The sequence below is a fragment of the Chionomys nivalis genome, chromosome 10 (assembly GCF_950005125.1).
Source record: "Chionomys nivalis chromosome 10, mChiNiv1.1, whole genome shotgun sequence".
NCBI classification, from domain to species: Eukaryota; Metazoa; Chordata; class Mammalia; order Rodentia; family Cricetidae; genus Chionomys; species Chionomys nivalis.
The window spans coordinates 44,185,410-44,212,731 of record NC_080095.1 but is presented as its reverse complement, the minus strand read 5'-3'; the positions used below and the strand labels follow the sequence as shown (position 1 = coordinate 44,212,731).

Below are 27,322 nucleotides of genomic sequence, written 5' to 3'. Positions count from 1 at the left end.
GTCCTGGGGTTTTGCCAACAGTGAATGAAAATTTATGGGCAGATGCTTTTGCCACACCTTTAAGTAGAAAGGCAGGATGTAGGCCCTTTGGGCGGATGGGCACTTAGTTATAGGCAGAGTGAAGAGCAAAGGTGTGGCCAGGGAATTCTGTCCAGATATGACCTATATCCAGAGGTTTCAGCATGAGGCCCTTCCCTTCCCACAGTTCACAGGACATGGGTGGTTGCTCTGGCCAGGGCAGAACCAGCTGGGCCTCTGCTATCCTGGCAGACAGACCCTCCCCCTCCCAGCTCTCAGCAGAAGGGCCAAGGCAATCAGGTTAGCAAGCAGCTAGTGAAACCATCAGGAATCAGAGATGGGAGAGAAAAACCTGATGCACTTGGTCTCTCTGGTGTCAGGCACTCCCTTTGTTCTGCTGTGTGAAGTGACAGGCTGGGTTACGGTGGTTTTTAATCTTATAGGTGAGAAACTAAGGCTTAGGGGTGGGTATATAGCTCAGTGGAAGAGTGTTTGTCTAGCGTGTACAACACCCTGTGTTTGCTCTCCAGGACTGAAGAAAGAAAAAAGAGAAAGAAGGAAAGAAAGGGAGGGAAAGAGAGAGGGAGGGACGGAACTCGGTGAGGCTCAGAGAGATTAAACAACATACTCAAAGAGAGTGAGGGCTCTCATGCACACTCAAGCCCTGCTCAGTCAAGATTCTCTCCCTGTCACATCTGGCTGTGCAGCTGGAGGGAACCATGAAGGTTTTGTCATCTGTTCTATCAGCACCAAGCTACAGTCCCACTCACTTAACCTGACTGCCCATCTGTACCTAGAGCATCACGGGCACTTGGGGAATGTCGCTGGGGGACCAGGAAGGTGAAAGAGACAGGGAGGACAGCAAATGGAGGCACGAAGAAGTGACCAGCTGCGATAGCTCAGAACCTCAGCCCCTGAGGCAGTGAGGACCCTCCTGGGACTTCGGAGGACACTGGTAGGCTGTTGGCTCAACCCCTTTCCTTTCCTTTTGCAGGGTTGATCCGCTCCCGGGTTCGCGGGGCAGATGTAGCAGGAGCCACAGTTCTCACCTTTCTAGATAGTCACTGCGAGGTGAACGTGGAGTGGCTGCAGCCCATGCTGCAGCGGGTGATGGAGGTGAGCCGCGTCTGTGGGAGCTGGACCCTTCCGGAGATGCCCTTGGTGCTCCCAGCCCTCACTGTCTGAGGAGCTAGGCTGGCACTGTAGGAGGCCTCAGGATTTGCTTTCCCTGAGAGACTCCACCCCCCCCCCCCAAGCTGCTTCACCCGAAAACGGGGATAATTGTCACATTTGTCCCTGCTGCGGGTGTGAGAATCACATTGCATGGAAGTTGGGCGAGCCAAGAAGCTCACGCTGTGAGGGTGCCACTCATCTCCCTAGAAAGACAGGGTCCTGGGCTGGGGGAGTTTGTGGTCAGGCTGGGAAGCCAGACAGAAGCAGGGTAGACTGGAGTTCAAGAAGGAAGAGGGAAGCCGGGCGATGGTGGCGCACGCCTCTAATCCCAGCACTCGGGAGGCAGAGGCAGGCGGATCTCTGTGAGTTCGAGCCCAGCCTGGTCTACAAGAGCTAGTTCCAGGACAGGCTCCAAAGCTACAGAGAAACCCTGTCTCAAAAAACCAAAAAAAAAAAAAGAGAGAAGGAAGAGGGAGCAGGAGGCTCCGGCCATATGCCTGCTCTTCATCAGGAGGGGATGGCAGAAAAGAAGGAGGCAGTCACAGCTCAACCAGAAGGAGGGAGATAGCCCCCGCTGGGTGTGGTGGCATGTGCCTATACTCCCCAAACTCTCAAAGCTGAGGCAGGAGGATCATGAGTCCAGACCAAATTGGGCTACATAGTGAGAGGAAGAAGGGAGGAAGAGGGAGAAGGAAGACGAGGAAAAAGGTTTTGGCTTCTGCATTCGTGCTCTGGCATGCTCATGCATACACATAATAAATAGGGAGGCGGGAAGGCAGGTAGATAAAAATATATGTAAAGAGAATTTTTAAATTTATTTTTATTTTATGAGCACTGATTGGTGTTTTGCCTGCATGTATGTCTGTGTGAGGGGTCAGATCCTCTAGAATTAGAGTTATAAACACTTGTGAGCTGCCCTGTGGGTGCTGGGAATTGAAACCCTGCTCCTCTGGTAGAGCAGAGCAGCCAGGACTCGTAACCACGAAACCATCTCTCTAGCCCCTCTAGGAGGCTTCTTTAAAGAGTGGTTTTGTTATTGTTGTCTCACTAGATAGCCTCGGCTGTCCTTGACAAACACACCATCCTCTGCCTCAGCCTTCTGAGTGCTGGATTAAATGAGTGTGTATCATCACATCTGGTTCAGATAAGAGGGAATTAGAGTCGAAAGCGGGGAGGCTCTAATCTGTGCTCCTCGACTACCAAGTGGGATTAGGTGTTCCCTGAGGTGTACAATATGATTTACCCCCCACTCAAGAAATCTCGGAGGGCCGGGCGGTGGTGGCACACGCCTTTAATCCCAGCACTCGGGAGGCAGAGGCAGGCGGATCTCTGTGAGTTCGAGACCAGCCTGGTCTACAAGAGCTAGTTCCAGGACAGGCTCCAAAACCACAGAGAAACCCTGTCTCGAAAAAACAAAAAAAAAAAAAAACAAAAAAAGAAAGAAAAGAAAAAGAAATCACGGAGGTTTGTATTATACACTGATGTTTTGAAATTGGATTTGTAGGGAGTTAGAGAGATGGCTCAGTGGTTAAGAGCACTGGTTGTTCTTCCAGAGGACCTGGGTTCAATTCCTAGCACCCAGATGGCAGCTTGCAACTGTCTGAAGTTCCAGTTTCAGGGGACCCAACACCCATGGCAAAACACCAATGCACATAAAATTTAAAAAATTAATTAATTAAAAAATGTCTGTATATTTTTTAAAAATGAAATTGTATTTGTATCCTGGGAGGTGACTGGCTTTAAGGTGGAACCATAAAGTCCCTGGCCCTATGCTGTCGGTGCCCATTTGGGGAGACTCAACTCCAGAAGGTAGAGAGGTGAATAACAGTGAGCAGAAGAGCCCAAACTGCTGCCAAAGAGGCTGTCCGTGCAGCGACTGAGCTGCTGTCCCCTCTAGACCATGATGGGGAGAGGAAGGCATCCTGCAAGCAGTCAGGGAAGGCATCACAGAGCAGGTGACGTCCCAGAAGGGTTCAAAATGACCCAAGAGGAAGAGGCTAGGAGAGCAGCGCCGGGCCTGCAACGTGGTGTGTGTGGTGATCTAGTCCAGCCTCTGGGATCTTCCAGGAGCCTGGGGAGGCTGTGACACCCCGTATTCCAGAGGTGCAGCCGGGCCTCTTTGTGCAGAAGTCCCTGACCTCACACCTTCCCATCCTCCTCCTCCAGGACCACACCCGTGTGGTGAGCCCCATCATTGACGTCATCAGCCTGGACAATTTCGCCTACTTAGCAGCATCTGCAGATCTTCGAGGAGGTGGGTCCTGCTCCTCGGAGAGGGCATCCAGGCTTGGAAGGAGGCAGGCGAAAGCCCTGGGTCAAGTGCTCTCCCCCGAGGCTCACACTGCCAATCCTTCCCCACAGAGGGAAAGTGAGGAGGGACAAGGAGAGGCCTGGGTTGGAAGTGCTTCACACAGTCAGAGGTGGGGCTAGCCAGTCATTCATCATTCCCTCCCCTCCCCAGGGCTGCTGGCACAGAGAGCTTGGCCAAAGGCCCAGGGGAGTCTTGCTGGAGAGCAGACGTTGTCTGGACAGGAAGAGCAAGAGCCTGTGGCCTTGCCTCAATTCTTAGCACACGGCCCCCAGGCAGTCACAGCAGCTGCTCACCACACTTGCCAGTGAGCCTTGAAGCAGCTAGTCAGGTTGGCCATGGGCTGTTAAGTATATAAAGCCCTCAGCAGTGGTTAGGACTTTAGTGTGCACAGATGCAAGCGATCTCTCCGGTGTTCTGTTTGGATTGCATGCTGAAATGTTTTAGACGGACTGTCTTAAGACCATTTCATTCTAATTAACCTCATGTTGTTGTTTTTTTCTCCATGTAACTCCTGGACTGGTTTTTAAAATATTAATTCATTTATTTATATTTTACGCTTGTGCATGTGTACCCATGTGCATGCAATGTTCACAGAGGCCAGATGAGGGCATCCGATCCTCTGAAACTGGAGTTACCAGTGGTTGGGGAACCACTGTGTGCATGCTGGGAATGGAAGCTGGGTCCTCTGAAGAGCCTCAAATGCTCCTAACTGCTGAGCCATCTCGCTAGCCCAGTGGTTCTCAACCTGTGGGTCGCAACCCCCCTGGGATGGCATGTTAGATGTTACATTACAATTTGTAACCGTAGCAAAATTACAGTTATAAAGAAGCAATGAAAATCATTTTATGGTTGGGGTCACCATAGCATAAGGAGCATTATTCAAGTATCATAATCTTAGGAAGGCCGAGAAACTGTACTCTAGCCCCTGCAGGATGCTTTTCTATGGTGCGTGTGGCCTGGCTTGGTGATTATCCAATGATTATTATCCCTTTGGACAGCTATGAACCCTGGCACTGGGCTGTCCACTCCAAATGACAGTAGCCACATGTGGCTCTTTAAATTAATTAAAATTAAATAAGATTTACACTTAAATTCTTTAGATGTCCTGGCTACATATCAAGTGTTTAACCCACATGAAGCTTTGGCAGCCACACAAGGTTTCGGTGACCCCATTGAACATATAGATATAAATCATGTCTGTCGTTACAGAAAGTTCTGTTGGATGCCCCTGCTCTAGAGCGTCTATTACTGGGAGCTAAGGGGCAAAAGGGACAGTTATTCTTTAGGGCATGGTTACCCACTAAGTGGACCCAACCAGGAGTTAGACCTTGGAGTTGGGTAAGAGTTTAAGGGAAGCCAGCCGTTTCCCCTCTGAGAAGTCACCTCAGGGCCTTTGTACTTTGCTTTAGTTACTTTTCAATTATTATGACAATAGGTCATGACCAAAGACATGTATAAAAGAAAGCATTTAATTTGGGACTCTGGTTTGAGAGGATGAGTCCATAAGCATCATGGTGGGAAGCAGGGCGGCAGGTAGGCAGGCATGGCGCTGGAGCAGTAGCTGAGAGCTAACAACTGATCTACAAACAAGAGGCAGATGCAGCTAACTGGGTCTGGTGTGGACTTTTAAAACCTCAAAGCCCACCCCCAGTGAAACACTTCCTCCAGCAATGCCACACCTCCTAATCCTTACCAAACAGTTCCAACTAGGAGCCATGCATTCAGATATAGAAGCCCACTGACTTCATTCTCGTTCAAACCACCACCCAGTTGCTGCTGCCCCCGTCTGGAATTCCCTTTCCCCAGATGTCTGTATGGATTGTCGCCTTCATCCAGATCTCTAGTCAAAAAACCAATCTGTGGGTGAGCCACGTCAACTGACCTTAATATGATACAGACACCTCATCTGACTTCATTTTTAGCACTGTGGATCTCTGTGCACACATCATATACTTTGTAGTATTTGTGTGGTCAGTAGGTCGGCAGCACGTGAGGTAGACACAGGTCTTCATGTGAGTGATGGAACAGTAGCTTCTACTACCCTGCTCTGACCAAAAGGGACAGAAGGGCGGAGGGTAAGGTCCAGAGCCCTCAACAGGCTCTTCCCTGAACCCACCCTCACCTTGCTTTGCCCGTAGGATTCGACTGGAGTCTGCATTTCAAGTGGGAACAGATCCCACTGGAGCAGAAGATGACCCGGACAGACCCCACCAAGCCCATCAGGTCAGGCTGCTTGACCTCTGAAGAGCCCCCCTCCTTCCTGCATCAGGAGCCTGGGAGGCTCTTGGGAAGGTGTATCATCCCCAGGGCTCCCGAGGGTGCCTAGTCGAGGTGCCGACTCTGTCGGGGCCATCAGACCCACCTGTAGGGACAGAGAGGAAGGAGATCATGGGAATAGTTGTAAGGGCTCTGAGAGCTGGCCAGGCCTCCTGTCCCAGGGACTTTGCAGGTAGGAAGCTGGGCCCAGAAGAAAGGTTCCTGGTTTCATGATTGCACTTCACTCTCTGTCTCCCCACCCCCACCCCAGGACACCCGTTATAGCTGGAGGAATCTTCGTGATTGACAAGTCCTGGTTTAATCACTTGGGAAAGTATGACACCCAGATGGACATCTGGGGAGGAGAGAATTTCGGTGAGTCAATAAATAATTACAGTTAAAAACTCAAGAGCAATACTACTAGTTCAGTCGGCATTTGAGGCCCTGGTCTTGAAGACGTGACACTTGTCATTTAACCATCATGAGGACCCTCTGAGGGAATCGTCCCCATTTCACTGATTGAAAATCAGGCACAGAAAGCTATTTGTTCAGCTCCACTCTAATAGACAAAGAAGTTGAGGTGTTCATGGGAGCGTGTGGCCAGGTGGCTAGGCGTGTATGTAGGAACGCGTGCCCGGCCGGATACAGCTTACCTTTGTGACTGTTTCTCTACGGAAGGGATAGGGAATATGCAGCAAGGCATGCTGGTCACACATAAGCAGGGCAGGCCTGGGTACAGGCCTTGGCTTGGCTTCTTCAGTCTGTTTGATTCTGGGCAAATTAAACCTCATTGGGACCCAGTTTCCTTCGAGCTTGTTCTGAATGTAATGACTGAAGCTGTGGCTGAGATTACTGTGTGTGAGACCGTCAACCCTGAGGAAGGGAACTCCTGAGCTGCCTGGAACATCAAGAGGGAGGTGGAACAGAACAAGAGAGGGAGTGGTTTGCCCCATTGCCTCAGAGCGCCATGGCGAGGTCACCACGGGAGGCTGGGGCCCAGGCTCCAGGGTAAGTGATCTGGCTCACTGGGAGAAGCGGTCGACTTTGGAAGCCTCAGTTTATTCACTTGGGAAAAACGGGGGGGGAAACCCCCTGCTTTCCAGGGTGCTAGTGAAATGGGCACGAGATTGGGTTTGTTAGACTAGGCCCCAGCAGGGTGCACATGCAGACCCCTGCTGTGTGGGTGTTCACCGAGGACTCACACAATGTGGGCCAGACACCAAGCCTGGCCAGCACAGTCCAGGGTGGCACTGTGGTCACAGGGAGCCGTAGCTAGCCACTTGCACATGTGAGAGATGGGGAAGGAAGCACCCGTGACAGGCAGTGTGGGCGGTGGCGTGGGGGTGGAGGGATTTGTTGCGTGTGTGTGTGTGTGTGTGTGTGTGTGAGAGAGAGAGAGAGAGAGAGAGAGAGAGAGAGAGAGAGAGAGAGAGATCTCTCACCAATCTCTATCTGCTGCTGCCTCCTGCTGGCTGAACCTGGACATCCAGGGCAGGAAGTACTTGGGCTTATTCAGTCTAAACAGGAGCTTCCTAAACAGAGAACCCAGGCCGGAGGCCAGGCAGAGAGCTATCCCAGGGTCCTTGGGAGCAAGGGTAGTTCTGTGGCCCTGCTCCGGAAGCTCCTCTCATAGTCTCCTTTCCCACCTGACCAGGTTTCTGGAGTGGTGGGTGGGGCTGGTGCCCTCTCACCCCAGTGACACTAGGTCATGAGTAATAGTGCTGCCACATGTCACGGGTGTCCACAGCAAAGCCCTGAGGGGCTGGGAGATACTCACAAGACCTGTGTGAGATGTTAGGTGGCGGGCCTTGGCCTCTCTTGCCTCACCAGGAAAACGGGTGCACAGAGGGCCTGAGGAACCAAGTGGAAATAGACTCAGGATTTTCTCCTCTCAGATTATCCTCAACGTGGACAGGCAGCTCTCAACAGGATAACTTCTGTGACCCGGGGCACAGTGACCCTTGTATCCTCACACATTTTGTGTGTTTGGAGTCCTAGTGACCTGCTTTGTAACCCGTCTCTGCCTGAAGGCAACTTTGGCAAAACAGTATTGCTGTGAAGCCATGGCAGGCCTGACAGACTGGAAAAGACCCAGCCTTCCTGCAAGCAGACGTTTCTCCCTCCCTTCCTTTCTCTGTTTCTTCAGACTGGGAACTGACAGAGAAACCTGTGAATGATCAAATAGCTCACTTCAAACTCTGCCTAAGGCCAGAGCTCCCCGCCTGGGGAACTTGAAAGGCAGAGCTGAGGCGAGGTTCTGGCCAGGGTTCTGTTCCTCAGAAGAAATTCAAAGAAGTGTCTAGGCTGGCTGCGGCCCTCAGAGGGTCAGCTGCTGGGCCAGTTTTGAGTCCCAAGACTTCTATCTCTAATGGTGTTGGCTTTTTAATTTTTTTCCTTTCTTAGAAGACAGGAGCCACCCAAACTGAGTCATGCTCCTGTGTCCTGAGATGCAGGAGCTCAGAGGCCACCTGGAATGGAGCTGGCAGATCCAAAAACCTTGGAAGTTATCCTAGGGTTTCTTCCTCTGCTCAAACTTCGCAGAGATTCCCATGTCCTTCACAGGACATCCAGAAGCCTCCTGCTGGCTCCTAGGCTCTTCCTGGAAACCCAAGCATGAACTCCACCCTCACCTCCCTCTTCTCAGGCCCCGCCTCGCTCAGCTGGCCTTTGTTACCCTGGACTCACAGGCCATGCCTGTTCCTCTGGGTTTTTTGGGCTTCTGGAAAATTCTTCCCCTGAGAGTTGCATGGCCTATTTCAGATCTCCCTAGTGTTGAAAATTTCTCAAATCAGGGCCTGGAGAGATAACTCAATGGTTAGGAGCACCTTAGAAGGATTGCAGCTCAGGAAGGCCAGGAATAGCTTGGTGCAGACTCCCTGAGCCTAGAGGCAGGCCTGGGCCAGCCTGGTACATCTAGAGCAGCCTGAAGTTCCATTGGTGGACCTCAGAGGTGCTCAGATCTGGTCAGCCAGAAAGCAAGGTCTTCCTAACTCGTGTCTGGCTGGAGCCTGCAGCCATGGGCTAGAAACAATGCTGCCATTTGGTGCATTTCACCTCTATGTTACTTCAAAGCTTTCTCCACTGCTCTCCTGGGGTTCGGGCACAGGAGAGTGTGTGTCTGTCTGTCTGTCTGTCTGTCCATCTGTGTCATGTATATGCACCTGGATGTATGCCTACATGACATGAACGTGTACAAGGAGTGTAACCGCCCCATTTTGTCTTGCAACAAGAGCTCACATCCCAGCATATACATTCAAGGAGACGCCAAAGAGAAAGAAACCCATCCCCTTCCCACCTTCCCGTCATCACCTGGAGGGGTCCTTCTCTTTCTCCTGACACTGTCATCTCCTGCAGAACTCTCCTTCAGGGTATGGATGTGCGGTGGCAGCCTGGAGATTATACCCTGCAGCCGCGTGGGCCATGTCTTCAGGAAGCGGCACCCCTACAACTTTCCCGAGGGCAATGCCCTCACCTACATCAGGTAGGTCCTAATGGGAACCACCCTGGAGGAAACATGGGGCTCCCTCACTGTAGATACCCCCAACTAGTTATTCACGGTCTATGTGCCTTTGGGATGTCCACCTGTCCAAACTAAGCAGGCCTTAGGTTCTCCATTTGCTGCCCCAGGTCTGACATTTTGGATATTTCTGAGGGTAGAGGATCATGGCCCCTCGATCTTTCTTGTCTTGGTTCCTTTTGTCAGCAAGTCTTGGACAAATGGTCAAGTGACCCATATATTGCGGTCCTCACTGAACCTCCATTGTTGGTTATGGTTTCCAGTGCCCCCACATAAACTTCACCTGGGGTCTGACCATGTTCCCAGCCACAGAGTACACTTGGTCTCACAGGAGAGTGAACGGTGTCCTGGAAGACTATCCCATGACCCATGGTGTGATGTAGGAGTTGGGAGCAGGAGGAACTGTTCTGAGTGTGCACCCCCTGCTAAGGACGTGTTCCTCCCCTCAGTCTCCCCCATCTAGCATGCTGGTTTACAGTGGAGCAATGATTTCCACATCTGATTAGTTAATGATCTAAAGTTTTGTTCGACTTCTCTCACCCTCCTTTTTGGGGGGGATTTTGAGACACGATTTCTCTGTGTAGCCTTGGCTGTCCTGGAGCTTGTTCTATAGATCAGGCTAACTTCAAACTCCCAGAGATCCACCTGCCTCTGCCTCATGAGTATTGGGATTAAAGACGTGTGTCACCACTGCCCGGCATCCCACCCCATTTATATGTGTGTGTGTGTGTGTGTGTATGTGTGTATAGTTGTGTATGAATGTTTTGCCCAAATGTATGTGTGGGTACCACGTTCATTCCTAGTGCTTGAAGAGGCCAGAAGAAGATACCAGATCCCCTGAAACTAGAGTTATAGATAGTTATGAGCCATCATGTGGGTGCTGGAACTGAACCCTCTGTAAGAGCAACAAGCTATCCGCCTAGTCCCCTTACATACCATTTTTATAGTCAAAGTCATATAGATTTACTGCAAACACTCAGGCGGGACCAACACCAACTTCTATATGCAGATATTTCTGTATCATATTTTTGGTAACTATAGTATTTAAGAAGAAAGTGAAAGTCACCTCCACTCCTTGTCTCTCCTATTTGCCTACTCATCTCTTCAAAAGCAACTCCTGGTAAACATAGCATTAAAGCCTTTAAATAGAACTGCATGTTCTTAGGAGGTTGCTGCTCTGTGGTGTCAGACTGTTAGATACATTCTTGTGTGTAGCTTGTACATAGAGACCCCATGCCCTCTATAGGCTTGTGTTAGCAGGTTGATGTTGTGCACTCTTCCGGCAGCCTGGCTCTCCGGCATCCTTCCTCCTCCGTATTAGCAGCCACGGCATTCTTTCAGGGCTGTGTCACTCTCTGTTGTATAGAAATATTTTCCTCTTGAAGAGCATTTATTTTGCTGTCAGCATTTTGTTAAGCAACCATTCTTGTGTGTGTCCCTTTTGCCCACATAATAGTCTTTCAATAGGAAAGATTGCTTTGAGCGGCAAGCCTGTGGCGGGTCCTGACGGATCACCCTCCAGACACAGGGGGTGATTCGCTTCACTCCAGCCGCTGCTGTTGGCCTGTACTTCCGGGATTCTCATTGCTCTACTGCAGGGAACGCATCTTCTTTTTCTTTTCTTTTGTTTTCTTTTTTTGGTTTTTTTTTGTTTTTGTTTTTTTTTGTTTGTTTGTTTGTTTGTTTTCGAGACAGGGTTTCTCTGTAGCTTTGGTGACTGTCCCTGGAACTAGCTCTTGTAAACCAGGCTGGTCTCGAACTCCCAGAGATCCGCCTGCCTCTGCCTCCCGAGTGCTGGGATTAAAGGTGTGCACCACCACCGCCCGGCGTATCTTCTTTTTCTTATGTGTATATTTAAAAAGCAAACAAGCAAGCTATCTTTTTTCATTTTACGTACCAATCCAAGTTCTCACTCCTTCCCCTTCTCCCATCCCCTCCATATACCCCCACCCCACTCCCCATCCACTCCTCAGAGAGGATAAGAAGGCACATTGTTTTGAGGTCCAAGGCCCTCCCTACTATATCTAGGCTGAGCAAGGTATCCATCCAAAGAGAATAGGTTCCCAAAAGGCCAATACAAGCAGTAGGGATAAATCCTGGTGCCACTGCCAGTGGTCCCTCTGTCTGCCCAGCCATGCAACCGTCAGCCACATTCAGAGGGACTAGTTTGGTCCTATGCTTGTTCCTTCCCAGTTTGGCTGGTGCTGGTGAGCTCTTTTGTGTATCTTGTTAATTGATAAGCAGTCATGCCTGATAGCACAGGCCTGTGGTCCCAGCTACCTCAAGTTTCAAGGCCTACAAGTGCTACAGATTGAGTTCAAGACCAGCCTAGGTAGCTAACTGAGATCATATCTCAACAAAAGTAAGAGGCCCACGGTTACAGCTAGGGGGTGGAGTGCCTGCCTAGCCGATAAGAGGCTGTGGGTTTGGCCCCCAGCACCACATTTAGAAACTAAGAGCCTACCTCCACTCTTTCCCAGCTCTGGTAACTTGGTTCTCCTTTCCCTGCTTGTAGGAACACGAAACGTACCGCAGAGGTGTGGATGGATGAGTACAAGCAGTACTACTATGAGGCCCGGCCCTCCGCCATCGGGAAGGCCTTTGGCAGGTGGGTCCCTCCAAATCCCGCTTGCCTCCCTCCACTCATGTTCGCAGAGCCCAGAAAATATAAAGTAGGTGCATACTGAACAGCCTACGCTGGACTGTCTCCCTAGTAACCAGGTTCTGGCTCTTCTGGGTTCTCTGGGCTCAGGGAGGGAGTGCATGGCACGGACAAAACTGGTCCAAGACCCTAGGCCTACAAACTTCAGAGAGACCGATGAGAAGTTTCTCCATGAAGTTTAAAGTGTAGCCCATGCAGAGCTGCCTCCAGGAAGAGCAGTAGCAGAGGTAGCTGTGACAGGGTTGTCTGCCAAGGACAGTGCAGCTTTGCCTCCCACCCATCCAAACCTGACATCTGTCATGGCCTGTGATGACCATTGTCTAGTTAAAGCATTTCAAAACTGCAGATGGACTATGAAATCAATTGTGAATCATCAATCAACATTGTTTTAAAAAAAAAAGAATGAGAAAGACACCATAGATGAGTAAATTTAGGGCTGAACAGACTAGAAAATCAGATGTGATTGCAATCTACGGTAAGTATTGTTTTATGAAACGCCTTTCATTGTGTATGGATGTGCAGCCACCCGTGTGTCCTCAGCCTGTGTATCTGTGGGATGTAAGATGTGCAGACCTCCTTGTTAATGTTGTCATCAGAACAGAAAGTTTGGAAGCATCACTCGTGAGCAATTGCAAACGAGTCACCCCTCCTCTGTTTATTTCTTTTTTTTTTTTTTTTAAAGATTTATTTATTTATTGTATACACAGTGTTCAGCCTCCATGTGTGCCTGCAGGCCAGAAGAGGGCACCAGATCTCATTACAGATGGTTGTGAGCCACCACGTGGTTGCTGGGAATTGAACTCAGGACCTCTGGAAGAGCAGTCAGTGCTCTTAACCTCTGAGCCATCTCTCCAGCCCCTCCTCTGTTTATTTCTATCTAGCTTGCTTCTTCCTTCCTCCCTGCTTTCCTTCCTTTTTGCTTTTTTGAGATAGGGTTTCTCTGTGTAGCATCGGAGCCTGTCCTGGAACTGGCTCTGAAAACCAGGCTAGCCCCAAACTCACAGAGATCCACCTGTCTCTGCCTCCCAAGAGCTGGGATTAAAGGCGTGCGCCACCACTGCCCAGTGTATCTTCTATCCTTAAAAAGAAAAGAACAAGCCACGCCCTACTTCTTTTAGCATTTATTGAGGATCTACCCTGGGCTAAGCATTCCGCATCCCCTTTTGGTCCTCACAAAAGTCCAAGGTTAGCAGTAGAGTTCCTGTTTGCTCGCAGAGGTGACTCCCTGGGTCCTCAGTGGCCTTTGCGGTTGGTGTAACTAAAGAAGGCAAGGAGATTGAAGCTCATGTCCCAATGGCACATCAGAAGGTCATGACCTGCCAACTCCTGAAAGATGTTCACGTTAGATCCTGTCTCCTAAACTGGGAGTTGATGAAATCCTCTGCCCTCTGCAAAAAAGGAAACCAAAAGAGGACAGTTTATACATGCTAACAGGAGCCTCTAGGAGCGAGAGGCTGAGGGCTGTGTGGCCGAGAGCACGGGATACAGGAGAACTGAGGGTTCGTTGCCTGAGATATGTGGGAAGTGGGGACTAGTCTCCTCTGGGGTCCCATGGGCCTTCCTCCCCGCATCTCGGCCCTTTCCCGCCTTTGTTTTTCCTTCAGCGTGGCCACACGGATCGAGCAGAGGAAGAAGTTGGACTGCAAGTCCTTCCGCTGGTACCTGGAGAATGTCTACCCCGAGCTCACGTGAGTGCAGCCCCCTTCCAGGGCTGGGGCCCAGTGACCCGCGGTGCCCCAGTCTGCATCCTTCCACTGCCAGCGTTCATCTTCCCTGGAAGACTCTGAGGGAACAGAGGAGGCATTGCCACGAGCTATCAGTCAGGCGTGAAAGAGTTGCATTTTTACCAGCCTGGCTCCCGGACTAGAAATGGATATTGTCTCCCTAGGAAAACAACGCTGCATTGTGCAGCCGAGGCCGGGCTCTGACCCTGGTCTCTCTCTGCTGGAAGCTCATCCCAAGGAGATAAAGTTATCAGAGTGCAGAGCTGTTGACCGCAGACACTGCGAGCCAGTCTGCTGGGGGAAAATGAGATGCAGCTAACACTTAGGCTAGCCCAGTGGATCACTGATCCATCCATTTAAACAAATATTATGCATCCATTAGTATGTAATCACAGAGACTGAAGACAACACGGAAGCGTTTGCTGTAGCAAGGAGGGAGCAAAATGCAAATGGGATTGTGGCTGTGTGGACTCTGAAGGGAGCTGAGGGAGCTGGGAAAGAGCCAGACTGTGACAGGGGTTGAGCCACCCAGGTTCCTTCTTCCTGATTCAATTCTTTTTGGTGTCTTGGTCACACGGTTCATTTCCTCGCCCTCTTTAGATTTTGACGCATTTGTACCCTCCTCGGGGACACTTTGTCTGAACACTAAATTGAGAGTACATCCCTCCCTGGCTTTCCTCGGGGGCCTACATCAGCATTTCATACACATTCCTACCTGGTTAAGTTGATGTCACCTCCTGCACTTGCCTAGAAGCTCCCCAAGGCAGAAGCCACCTCCAGTTTGGTCTGTGGAGTTCCTCCAGTATACTGCCCATCACAAAATAGACTCTGGGTAAGCGTCTTTTCAAAGGAACACTGTAGAGCAAATAAATTCTAGTGTGCAAGACTGGGGAGTGTCTGGAGTCAGCCCCCTCCTTCTAGAACAGTCCCCCGAGGGGCTGTTCATCCTCTGTTGCTCCTTTCTCTCATGATGTTGTCTTGGCTTTCTGGGGCACTCCGCCCCTCACTGCAGACAAGTTCTACAAGGAGGGGAAGGGACCTCTGTCCTCCGAGGGCATAACGACTGCCTGGAAGGTTCCCGCTGTTAGGTTGCAGAGAAGTCCTGGAAAAATAGCTAGATGGCAAACCCAGATGATACAACTCAAAGTGCCAGATACAGTCTGCCTGGAAAGCAGTAAGCCCAAACCGACTACCGGGAATTTCTAAGAAATTCCAAACAATCCAAGCTACACCAGCCTCTTTGGAAGCAAGCTGGCAGGCCTCAGTCACTCTGCCCCTGACTGAGAAGTGGGGAACACTGACTCTTGAGAATGCAGCAAGGGAGCCTCCTGAGTGCCAGGGGCGCATGCTCACTGGTGTGGCACTTCTGAGATGTGGAGGAAGAGAGAGTAGCAGCATTTCAACCACTGTCGAGGTTCCTACGATTGGATGGTCAGCAGGAGCTGAGGAGCCCGCGGGGAGGAATGCTGGGGAGATGGAAACGTCTCCTTCCCCTCCACACCCCAGACCCCCACCCCAGAGGAAGAACTGCTTTTACTCCAAACCTGGATCCATCCCAGGACAGAGCAACATTTTAAGTGTGCAGTGTTAAATAGAGACTATCCCCCCACTGCTGATTCCATGCTCCCTTCCTGTCTAGCTGACTCAGCTCCAGGTCAAAGGTTGAGGGGTCACAGGTGGGTCAGATTGCTGGCAATGCCCCTCCATACCAAGGATCCTTAGAGTGCCTGCGTGTCTCAGGTGATCGCCACAGAGTCTGAGAAGAACAAAAGAGCTTCCACATTGCCAGGCCTGCCACAGCTCTGCTTTGTGTCCAGGTCTGGCTTCAGCCAGCCTCAGTGGCTGCTAATTCACTGCTTTTATTAGGTTGGTCCGGAACAGCAGTGCAGACTGAATCACGCCTTTAGAAGGGTGCTAGTCACACAGCGGCCATTGCAGACGCGTCACAGTAACTCCAGCGGATAGTGGGAAGCGTCCTAACCAAAGTAGCATGCTGTAACCACTTTCTAGGAGACAGAAGCAAGGCGACTTGAGCAGTGGACATTACTGCTATTTCTGCGAAGGCATTGTAAGATCTAATGGTGACCCTGCTTAGAGGAGGGTCACTGAGGGAAGCACAGAGCACCACCCTCAACAGGACAGACTGACTTGTTGTGTCAGGCAGCTGCGGAAGATGAGGACCTCTGCCATCTTGGCCATCTAGAACTCTGTTTCTGAGGGGAGTCCAGGGAGCATGAGGTGGAGTGAAGAGAGCTTTCCAAGGCTCCCCAAGAATAAAACAGTTCTGAGGTTCATGGGCTCTTAACAGCCTGGGGAAGACCTGCTTTGGCTGAGATACTGCAAGGGTTTCCACATCAAGGAGTGGCAGCCATGTCCCCTCCCAGGGTCCAGACTCTCTCTGGACAGAGGTACTAAGGAGCAGGGAACATCAGGCCTGGGGTCAGATTCTGAGCACTCCTGGTTCCCTGATGCTTTGTAATGGATGCATAATTCACGGGCATCCCCACAGCAGGTCAGCTGGAGATGGCAGCCTCCCTAGGTGTGCTAGTCAGAGGTTATCAGTGTGTGCGCACATGTGTACACGCATTCCCCAGGCACATGAGATGTCTTAATAACGTGATAGCTTGAAGCCTGCCTCGGCAGCAGGGTGAGCAAGCATGTCCAGGCTTTCTTTTGCAGTCATTTGGAATGGGTGCTAGGTTTCTATCCTATGGATGTAACTAGCCCATCTCAGCTGTTGGATAACCAGAACATCCAGCAATTCGGCATCAGTCATTCTGATACAAAGATCTTTGGACAACCGAGCTTACTCCCGTGGAATAAGCTGCTGCTGCTGCTGTTGTTGCTGCTGCTTCTCCTCCTCCTCCTCTTCTTTCTTCTTTTTTATTTTCGAGACAGGGTTTCTCTGTAGCTTTGGTGCCTGTCCTGGAACTAGCTCTTGTAGACCAGGTTGGCCTCAAACTCACAGAGATCCACCTGCCTCTGCCTCCTGAGTGCTGGGATTAAAGGCGTGCACCACCACCGCCCGGCTCTTCTTTTTTTAAAGAATGGGTTCTTCCTCTTTTTTAATAATTTATTTCTATTTTATGTGCATTGGTGTTTTGCCTGTATGTATGTCTGTGTGAGGATGCCAGATCCCTGGGTATTGGAGTCACAATGTGAGCTGCCATGTGGGTGCTAGGAATTGAACTCAGGTCCTCTTGTGCTCTTAACTGCTGAGCTGTCTCTCTACCCCGCCACACCCCTCCCCCCACACACAATGGAATAAATTTCTTAAACTGCTATTCTTGGGTCAAAGACAAACACCTTTTAATGCTTAGTTCCACATTGTTCTCCCAAACCTGAACTAATTTATGCTCTCAGCTGGTGGAGTAGGACAAGATACAGCCTCACGACGGGCGTCACCAACACGGGGTATTATTTAAAACACACATACACATATTCACACACAAATATGTGAGACACAAATAGTAATTCCTCTCTAACACACATCATTTAATTATGGTGAGACTGAATATATGTGCATGTTTGAGCATTTTCAGTTAGCTGCTCCAAAATCATTCTTTCCCTGTTATTTTGAGGTTACCTTTAGATTCCCAGGTATCAGCTATGAGTCAGGCCTGAGTGTCCTCTGGGGGGGTCCCCTGTGTCCTTGGGACTCCCATAAGAACCTATTAGAGCTGAGGCTGCTCCTTCTTCCAACCCTGCTCACCGTCACCATCCCCAACCCCATCCTCCCACCACACTCCCCCCTCAACCAGTCCTGCCAGTCACAGAGACCTCCGTGACCATGTGCTGCCCCCTGGAGGAAGGAGTGGGTAAGCTAGTGTGGGCAGAGACGCACGCAGGCTGACCCTGCCTTTCTCCTCAGGATCCCAGCAAAGGAAGTGCTCCCTGGTGCCATTAAGCAAGGAATCAACTGCTTAGAATCCCAGGGTCCGAACACAGCTGGTGATCTCCTGCTGGGAATGGGGATCTGCAGAGGGTCTGCCAAGAGCCCTCCACCAGCCCAGGTGAGCTGCCTAGGGCTCTCGAGTAGGGCTAAGTGCAGGGCAGGAGCCAAGGACCCTGGCCAAGAATGGAGTCAGGACGTCTCTCTGTTCATTGCTGTTGTCTGCACCCTCAATAAACCTCCTTCCCAGGGCTCCCCACACTCTGCTCCTGCCGCATGCCCGTCCCTTTCCAGCCCTGTGTCCCTTACTTCCTCTTCTAAAGGAAGAAATGCTGCCTGAGTCTAGTCTGGAGTACAGCTTGGATGCGTGTGATGGGCTGTGGGTCTCCGGGACTTGGTGCACGCAGCAAATGCATGAGTGCCACACCCACATCAGCTCTAGAGCGGGTTGTGGAGACCCCATCGTGGACCTGGCCGGGTCCTGTGCCCCTTCATTCCTCCCTATCTCCAGCATTCCCCGGGGCCCCCTGACTGCCCTCTGGCTGGTTCCAGCTGAGCTTCCTCATCTTCATATTTGATTATGAACATTTTCAAACAAGAAGCAAAGATTGAAACTGTGTAATGAATACTCTCCCTTAATTTCTACAGCTATTCATAAAAAGTCTGAAAAAGTGCCCAGTCTCTTCCCCTAACCACCTGTCTACCCGTATCCGTCCATCCAGAGCTGTCCTTTGTCTTGCAGACATGGCTGTTCAGCGACCACCTCATTCAGCAGCAAGGGAAATGCCTGGCTGCTACCTCCACCTTAATGTCCTCCCCTGGGTCCCCAGTAATACTGCAAGCGTGTAATCCTAAAGAAAGCAAGCAGGTAAGCCTCCACCGCCGGGCACAGATGGCCAAGAGCCCCAAGGGACACTGAGCAGGGAGTCCCCACTTGAGGGGTGTACTCTCAGATAAGCCCTCTAGAAGGAAGATCCGAGGAGCCCCCGGCAGCCTCTCAGGCCACCGTATCATTTCACTCATGAGCAGACGCCGAAACTAAGCGTTTGTTTAACATCAGTCCCGCCAGTTTGAGGGCAGGAGCAATTTGTCTTGTTAATGCTGCTTGCCCAGCCCTCGACAGCAACTACAGTGCTCAAATAAGAGCTAGTTCTGACTCCCAGACCGGGCTGCACGTTTCACACTCACGGTCATCGTGTGTCCCCTCCTCTAGCCACCTGGTAAGGCAATTCTCAGCTAGCCCTACTGTGCCCAGGTGCCCCAGGCACAGGTTAGCAGCTCCCACAGCTGGGAAAGGGGGGACCCAGCTAGGATTTAAACCCAGGTCAGTGTGACTCCTGAGCCCCCAGATGGAAGCCAGACTTAGCAAGGGTTTCTTGACTGCTGGGTCACCGGGAGTCTGAGGTCCGGAGACAGCTGTTTGCAAGCTCACACTACTAGCCTCAGGTGTATCCTAGGAAACAGCTCAGGCTTATCTGTGGAAGCAGAAGCTGATGCTCAGAAAAAAGTTGTCATGGGTAGGTGGTGGTGGCGCACGCCTTTAATCCCAGCACTCAGGAGGCAGAGGCAGGCGGATCTCTGTGAGTTTGAGGCCAGCCTGGTATATAAGAGTTAGTTCCAGGACAGGCTCCAAAGCTACAGAGAAACCCTGTCTCGAAAAGCAAAAAAAAAAAAAAAAAAAAAAAAAAAAAGAGAGAAAAAGTTTGTCACTTGCCTGGGGCATACAGCAGCCAGTGACAAACAGTGACAAGAGCACTAAACACTGGATTTCTGGTGTCAGCTCCTCTCTTTGCAGCTGTGCTCTTCTAGGTCAAAAGGGCTCCCTGCTCCCCACTGCAGCCCTTCCCTTGCCCACGCTGCTGGTAACACAGCCCACAGCCGGCTGAAGGGGTGGAGGGCGGAGGCCTGGCTCTCAGACTGAGCCTGCAGGCTTTCCTCCAATGCCTCTTCTGTTTGCCTGGGTCAATTCTTTCTTTACGGGTGAGTGGAAGTTTGCTATTCTGTTTTGGAAAAGCAGCCAGGTTCTCTCCTTTCTAGCCTTTGTGGATGAGAGTCAGGGTGGGAGAGGTGGGGAAGCGCTCTATAGCCTGCTTGCTGGACTGGCCGGCCACTTTAGCTAGCTTTCAGCCTGCAAGATGCAGCCCAGCTTCTGCCCTCTCCTGCAGTGGGGCTGGTGCAGTCTGCCCAATTTCTGCCCTCTCCTGTCGTGGGGCTGGTGCAGTCTGCCATCAGCTGCAGCCTCAACCCCATTCTGAGGGGAAAGCCTTGTGCCCACGAACGCCTTCTCTGCCTTAAGGTCAGAGTTTCTTGGTGTCTTCCCAGGCAGCCCCCACTCAAGTACTTCTCTATAAAAGCACTTTGTGGGCTTTAGAGACGCTTGCTGCTGACCCTGACACCTGAGTTTGATCCCAGGACCCCTATGTTCACAAGCTGCAGACGCTGTGTTCCTGAAAGCCCTGCCAGCCCCTCCTCCCCCAGCACTCTGGGTGTCATGAGGACCAATGAACAGCTCACAGCTCTCCTGCTGTCGGTACATTCTGGATTATGAGCTTTCCTTCCAGGTCCCAAACTGGCTATGTTCCAACCAAGGCCGGTTGGGCTTCACATGTTCTTGAGGCTCCTGAGAGTCAGACAAGATGCAATGGAGTCAGCCGTTCCCCAGGTTCCTCACTCATACAGCAATGCGCTTCTGCCCTGCCAGAGGAATCTGCAAATGGGGGACCTGAACCTGCACAAGCTCGGAACGGAGCGGCTGGGAGAGTTGGTGGGGAAGGCTGGGTGGAAGTAAGAGTCCTACCAGTGAGTAATTTACTTTGCTCATCACTTCACAATGCCAAGGAATGTACAGATCATGTACAAGAAGGGAAGACGGAAGAGCACGGTCTGGCTCTCACGAAACCTGGTAAAAAGAGATGAAATGAGCCACCATATTATTGAGACCTAGGTGCCAAGGCAGCACTAAGCCTGAGCCCCACAGGCAAGGGAAACCCCCTCCCTCCCCGGAAGAAAAGAGACCATAGTGTTCCCAGCTTAACACTTTTGGAGGTTTGACCAGTGGAGTCAGGGCAGTCGAGTATCCAAGGAAGCTGGAAATGCAGGTGTCTGTGCAGAAGCTAATGTAAATAACACTGTCCCATCTCTGAGATGAGATGATGCGGCTCATCTCTGTCCCCTAGCTGCCCAGTGAGCACACAGACTGTCTCCCTGTGGGCTCCGGTCTCATGGTCCTGAGCCCTGCCGCCTCCTAGGAAGATAAGGTGGATATAAGGAAAGGGCTATGGCTGCATGGAAGGAAAGAAGGCAAGAAACAAAACATCTGTTGCCATGCAGTCTCCTCCAAACCTAGAAACCTGGGCCTCTCATCCTTTCTCCATATCCCAGATAACGCACCATCCTCTATCAGCTTCATCTTCTGAAATGTCCTATGGGAACAACTTCCTCCCCTCACCTTGTCAAACTTGGGAGAAGGAAATGCTAGGATCTACCATAGGAGGACCCGAGTCTCCTTGCCTCACCCCACTGCCCGAGCTGTGGCTGCAAAGGTGGTGGCTGCATCCCCCTTGAGAGTGTAGGTGCTAAGACTCATGATTATAGGCCAGGCCAGGCATGTAAGTTTGCAGGAAGACGAAAGCCTTTTCTCCCATGGAGAAGAGGTTCGCCTGGACCAGGGCTCATTCACTAGGCGCCTGCAGGGAACCGGTAGGAAAACTGCTAGAGTAGAAAAGTCAAGACCAGGTTGGGACCCTGGAGAGCCAGAGAGCGAGAGCCCTGCCTAAAGCAGAGCAGGGAGAGCCCCAGCTCAACCAACTGATAGAAATGGGGCCTTGTCTCCAAAGAGAAACAGGGAATGTAGACTGGGTGGAGGAAAAGGGTTGATTTTTCCGAGACAGGGTTTCTCTGTAGCTTTGGAGCCTGTCCTAGAACTAGCTCTTGTAGACCAGGCTAGCCTCAAACTCACAGAGATCCGCCCAGCTGGAAATGAAGATTTTTATGTGCTGGCTAAACTGGTTTTTAAATAACACCATGCAAGCCAAATAAAACACAACTCTGGGTTGGACACAGCCCGTGGTCAGTGTTGCTTCCTTTGACCTATGCAGTAACTTTGCGCCATACTACAGAAGTGAGTACCCCAGAGAGGGACCCTGTCCGCTTTAGATGGGGGGGGGGTGGTAAGGGCTGGGGAGACGACAGCACAGTGACTAACGTGCTTGCTGTATAATCACGAGAACCTCTATCTGGATCCCCAGCACCCACATAGGAGGCCAGGTTCAGCCTGTAATCTCGGCACTGGGGAGGAGGACCCAGGGCGATCCCTGGAGCTTGCTGACCAGTCTAGCTGAACCGAGGAGCTTCACACTCAGTGAGAGACCCTGTACCAAAAAATCAGATAGAGTGATGGAGGGAGACAACTGCTATCAGCCTCTGGCCTCTGTGAATGCACACTCTCACACACCTGCACACAGTTACACACACACACACAATAAGCAAATAAATAAACTGAGCATGGTGTGTCCCAGGCCTATGCAGCATCATGTATGTGCACATGAAATGAATGTTGGGCTTGGAGCATGCAGCCTTGTGTATGCTGGGTAAGCTCGTATGTTGCTGCTTGTAATCTTTTTCTTCTTCCTTTCCCCCTCCTCCTTCCACCCAGAAATGGAGAAGAAAAGGCTCTTTCATCCAGCACTCTGTCAGCGGCCTCTGCCTGGAGACTAAACCTGCCCAGCTGGTGACCAGCAAGTGTCAAGCAGACGCCCAGGCCCAGCAATGGCAACTGATGTCACACACATGATGGTAGCCCCAGCCTCCTGTACCGTCTGCATGAGACTTGGGGACCGGAAGGGGTTAGGGTGGGGGCGTGGTCAAGCGGGCTGTTTCCCATCTCCTCACGTTTCTACCGGATCATCAGTACCCACCCCTACCACACATTTCTCCAAAGGTAGTTCAGGGAGGGTGTGGGGCATGCTCCGTGCCCTCTGTGCCACCCCAGTCTTACCCTGGGAGAGGAGATGGTTAGTGTGCAGCTGTCCTGGGCAGAGACTTGGCAGCTGCTCCTGGCCCTTTGTCTTCTCCCTTGGCCCTTTAGGAACCCCAGACGGTGGTATGTGGGCCTTCCCCTGGTTGCCTAGCAGGGACACAGACAGAAAGCCTACGTTGGGTCCCAGAGCTAGCCTAGGGTCAACACAAGAGGACAGGTGGCAACATGCGTCGAGGCTGAAGGCAGAGGCAGCTGGAGAACAGAAGGGTTGAGGGGCTTAGTTAGTGAGTGGGTAAGGGAGGGATGCATCCTGGGAGATGAGGGTGGGAATCCAGAGAACAACATAGATGGAGAAGCAGCGTGAAGTGCCAGAAAAAAACAAGCTTTCTTTCCACCACATCATCCTATCCTTGCTTTGCTAGCCCCAGGCCCCAAGCCCGACATATGCCTGCGGCCCCTCTAGGAGACCACATTCTAGCAAGAGGCTGCAGAGGGATCTGGCCATAATTAATTAAGCAGACTCCACTTCTGCTTAGCTATATGTCAGGCCAAGACTTCACGCTTAGGGCTTTATGACCAATTGGTACCCTGTCTGCACCAACTGGTTCCTGTTCATACACCCTGGAATACCCTTGTCTTCGCTTACTGTTTTAGAGCCCCCACCCTTTCAAAGGTCTTTGCCTCTGTAAACACAGCATTATGGGGCATCGTGGCCCTGTCAGAAAAGGACTCCCCCCTCCCCTTTCTGGAGTATAGCCGTTTCTCAATCAGTAGGAACCAGGTCACCCAGGCCAAACCTCATTCATGCTCAGACCCTTCTCCAAAGGCCAGCAGTTGCAATGGACTGCAAAGCTGGCTAGTAGCTCTGTCTGTGTCGAGAATTCCCTGCTCTCTCCTCTATTGCTACTGAGAACACCGAGACCACACCTTGGTATCATCCTGGAATCCTAGCCCTCACCCCACCACTGGCTTCCACAGTATAATCTTGGGGAAAAGACAGTTGATAACCAAAACTCTTGGGGTCTTTCTCCCAAAGCAAGACAGCCCAAGAGGCCACTTTTAACCCAGGATCACCCAGTCTCTCATAGACCAGAGAGCTACACATTCATAGGAAGTTTTGCATATGTATGCACAGATGCAATTTCCTAGGTGGGGGTGGAGCCTGGATTTTCCCTGCTTCCTGGTTTCCAAAGGATCTGCTCCTCTGCGCTGAATGAGTGCTACCACCATCTGCATTGCTGCCCCCCATCACCTTCCCTGCTGGGCCTGGCCTGGCCATCGCCAGGGGTTAGGAGCCAAAAACCTGGTTTGCAGTACCCACTCTGGAAGGTTCTTCAGCAGTTTCCTTGCACCTCTGGCTCTCACCAGCATCATCTCGGCAGTTCTGTGCCAAATCTGTGATCACCCCCTGGCTCAACACAGGGGCCTCTCACCATGGCGACCAAGCTCGCCCATCCTGTTTTGATGTCTCTCTCACACACTGCTTCCTGCAGAACTGGCCTCGGATCCCACGAAGCTCTGGGAATCCTCCTGCTAGAGCAAGGGGCAGAGCTGAGGCCGAGACAGAGCCTCTTCCCTAGAGACTTGGGCCCTGCTCAGTGTAGACCTTGGGGCTGGGAAACTGGGCCTCTCTCTCTGTGAACTTACAAACTTCTGCTCAGCTCTGAGAAGGCCTCTCGCCGTTTCCTGTGGTCAGACTGGGCTCTGCACTTGTCAGCTGTCCATTGTGGGGACTCAGTCCAGCTCTGTTTTTGCTTTTCTTCTTGACCAAAGCATGTGCCACTAAGCTGTCTCGGAGGACACTGTCTTTATGAAACACACCTGGAATAAAACCACTTCTTCCATGTCCGCGTGTGCCCGTGTCTTTGCTTTGGACTCCGCAAGCATTCAGCTAGCTTCCACTGCCAGAGTAGAATCAGGTCCCTATCCTGTAGGAGCGAATGAAACTGAGCACATTCAAGGTGAAGCCTCTCCTCTAGCTGGAGACAGGTGTTTTGAGGGGAGCCAGAAGGTGGGACCTGGGAAGCCGTGTCAGGATGAGCCCGCGTCCCTTGCTTCCTCACACAGGCCCTTCTGCACCTAGAAATAGAAACCCAAAGTCTTCTCAGAATAGATAGGGCCATCCCACTATGCTTTCAACAATTTTCTTCTTCTTCCCTGAAGCCATCCTCGTCCCTCAGACCCGCCTTTCCCCCTGTTCGGTACACTGGAAAGCATCCAGGCTTGACGGTCTTCTTGGGTAGAAACAGCAACATCATTCTAAAAGAGTCCCACTAGCCTAGGCTGACTTGATCGGGTAGCAGATGCGCTACCTCGCAGTTTCCATGGAAACCAATAGACAAACGCCACCATTTCTGTGATCTAGAAGTTGAGCCTACCTAGATAAAAATAAGTATGGACTTGGTGTGCACATAAACCGCAGTGGAAATCCCCAGCACTCGGGAGAGGGAGCCTGCCTGGTCTACAAAGCAAGTTCCGGGCCAGCCAGGGTTATTATACAAAGAAACCTGTGTCGACCAAAAATCAAAATAAAATTAAATAAATAAACTGCAGTGGACAGGCCAGAGTGTAGCTAACAACCTCTCTCTCACCACACACACACACACACACACACACACACATGCACACATACCTCAGGGTAGCTAGCTTGGGATTCTTCAAAATAATTCCTGGGGCTAAAGGGCATAGAGCAAATCCCTGACTGGCCGAAGAGAACTCAAGCTGGCTCCTGTCTCTGGTCCTTGCAGCTCTTGGGTTTGCAAGTCCTCCCTTTGTCCTCCTTCCATTCGCTCTGGGAGCCTAGCTAACTACCATTGATTAGTTAACCTAGTGTCTTAGTTAGGTTTTATTGCTGTGAAGGAATACCATGACCATGGCCACTCTTATAAAGGAAATCACTTTACTGGGGCTAGCTTACAGTTCGGAGGTTCAGTCCATCATTGTCACAGCGGGAAGCATGGCAGCGTGTAAGCAGACCTGGTACTGGAGAGGTAGTTGAGAGTTCTACATCTGGATCCGTGGGCAGCCGGAGGAGGCCATGAGCTGTTAGCCCTGAAATGAACTTCTGAAACTTCAAAGCCCCCCCACACACACACACACTTCCTCCAGCGAGGCCACACCTCCATAATGCTTCTCCCTATGCATCTGTGGGGGCCATTTTCATTCAAGCTACCACACCCAGCTAGCTTCTGGCCATTAATCACAGTTCTCACAGAAGCCTACAGGACAGTCAAGGGCTGGGGACACAGGAGCCATGTCTGTGTTAGAGGTCAGCCTCCTGTTTGCCCAGCAGAAAGCTCTCCCTGGGTCCTGGGATTTGGCGTCAGTTCTCTGTCTGGTTCCCCAGGCTGGTTTGTTGATTGGCTGCTATGGTGCAGAGCACAGAGCGCAAGTGCTCGCTCCCAATATGTTCCCAGTCATTGGCCTCTGGTCTTCAATAGCCTCTTCTTTTCGCTCCTCATTTATACCTGTGAGAAAATATCCAGACAGCACCACGGCCCATCAGGAGGCCCCAGGACTCTGTCACAGCCCTGGGTGGGTGTGGTCCACTCCACTAGGGACCAGGGAAGGAAACCTGGAAAGGCTAGAGTTCACAATGTCTCTATGATTTCACCCAACTGTATTGGTGTTTGTCCCCTGTGTGTGAGTCACTCCGGTGTCTGAGTCACAGCTCTTCCATGACGGAGGGGACCCAGAACTTCTTTCCTGTTAGGAGGACCTCCCTGCTGGAGTTAAGACCTGGCCATAGAGCAGGGACTGTGTTCTCCATCCATCCATACACACACACACACAGAGAGAGAGAGAAGGGCGAAATAGGTAGGTAGGTAGGCAGATAGATAGATAGATAGATAGACAGACAGACAGACAGACAGACAGATAGATAGATAATCCCCACCCAACCGTTTTCTGGTGTTTTGTGTGTCCCCTGCCTGTGCTGGTCTGAGTCACTGCTTTTCCCAGAAGCAGCTTCTCTTCATGGTAAGAAGACCTCCCTGCCAGGAGCTCAGTAAAGGCCTAGTCATGGAGCAGGGGAGAGGCTGTGTTCTCCTGGCCAGCAGCTGCTGGTGGAGTAGCCAGTAAAGAGAACACACACACACACTACCTGCTCTCTGCCAGGTCCTTTTGCTAAGGTGGTGTGAGCCAACAAGACACTCTAGCCTTCTGAAAACCATGCTTCCCAACAGCTTCAGGTTCCGTCCTGGGTGCTGACTACCTTGGGCTGGGTAGGTCTAGGGGAAGCTAGGGTGGATTCAGAGGTCACCTTGCTGGGTGGCCTGGGCATCTTTGGCTGTGTACACAATGTAGTGGTGACTCAATCAGCCCATTCCCGCAGAAGGATCTGGAAGAAAGCTGCGGAGGCCAGACCTGGACTAGTAATCCTTTCTCCAGGGCTGGACTTTGTGTTGGTTTGTTTTGGTTTTGGTGTGGTTTTTACTCTTCCTTTAAGGAAGCCTAGGGGACCTCACGGCCCTGGGTGGAGAGAATGGAGGTGAGTAACCCAGAAGTCCATGAAAAATGGTTTGCTCCTTGTTCCCTGGATCTCCCCTCAAGCCATCCAAAAACCAAGCCTGCCTTGTGACAGTTGTCTTTCAGTAAAGGCCGTGTGAGGACCACCTGTTCAGAGTCCCTTCAGGTCCTAGTAAGTGGGCGTGGGCCTAGTGTAATTTTTAAAGAGAAAGCTACATGCAAGAGAGAAAGACGCTGTTACAGAACTCACCTGGAGGGGTTTTACTAGAGGAAAGAGTGTGTAAAAAGGAGGAAGAGGAGGGGGAGAACTGGCCTCTGGGGACA

General features: G+C 51.3%; 1 protein-coding gene across 1 annotated transcript in view; it reads left to right on the top strand.

Moving 5' to 3' along the window:
- The window catches only part of Galnt16 (polypeptide N-acetylgalactosaminyltransferase 16), an 85,351-nt gene extending 60,972 nt beyond the window's left edge, over window positions 1–24,379 (top strand). Inside the window, exons 6-15 of the mRNA XM_057782474.1 lie at window positions 1,013–1,134; window positions 3,358–3,445; window positions 5,641–5,725; window positions 6,030–6,133; window positions 9,113–9,239; window positions 11,791–11,883; window positions 13,542–13,625; window positions 17,533–17,674; window positions 18,296–18,421; window positions 22,208–24,379. Of these exons, the coding sequence (XP_057638457.1) occupies window positions 1,013–1,134; window positions 3,358–3,445; window positions 5,641–5,725; window positions 6,030–6,133; window positions 9,113–9,239; window positions 11,791–11,883; window positions 13,542–13,625; window positions 17,533–17,674; window positions 18,296–18,421; window positions 22,208–22,345 (1,109 nt within the window). The 3' untranslated portion in view covers window positions 22,346–24,379. The remainder of the gene's footprint in view (window positions 1–1,012; window positions 1,135–3,357; window positions 3,446–5,640; window positions 5,726–6,029; window positions 6,134–9,112; window positions 9,240–11,790; window positions 11,884–13,541; window positions 13,626–17,532; window positions 17,675–18,295; window positions 18,422–22,207) is intronic.
- The last annotated feature ends 2,943 nt before the right edge of the window (window positions 24,380–27,322 follow it).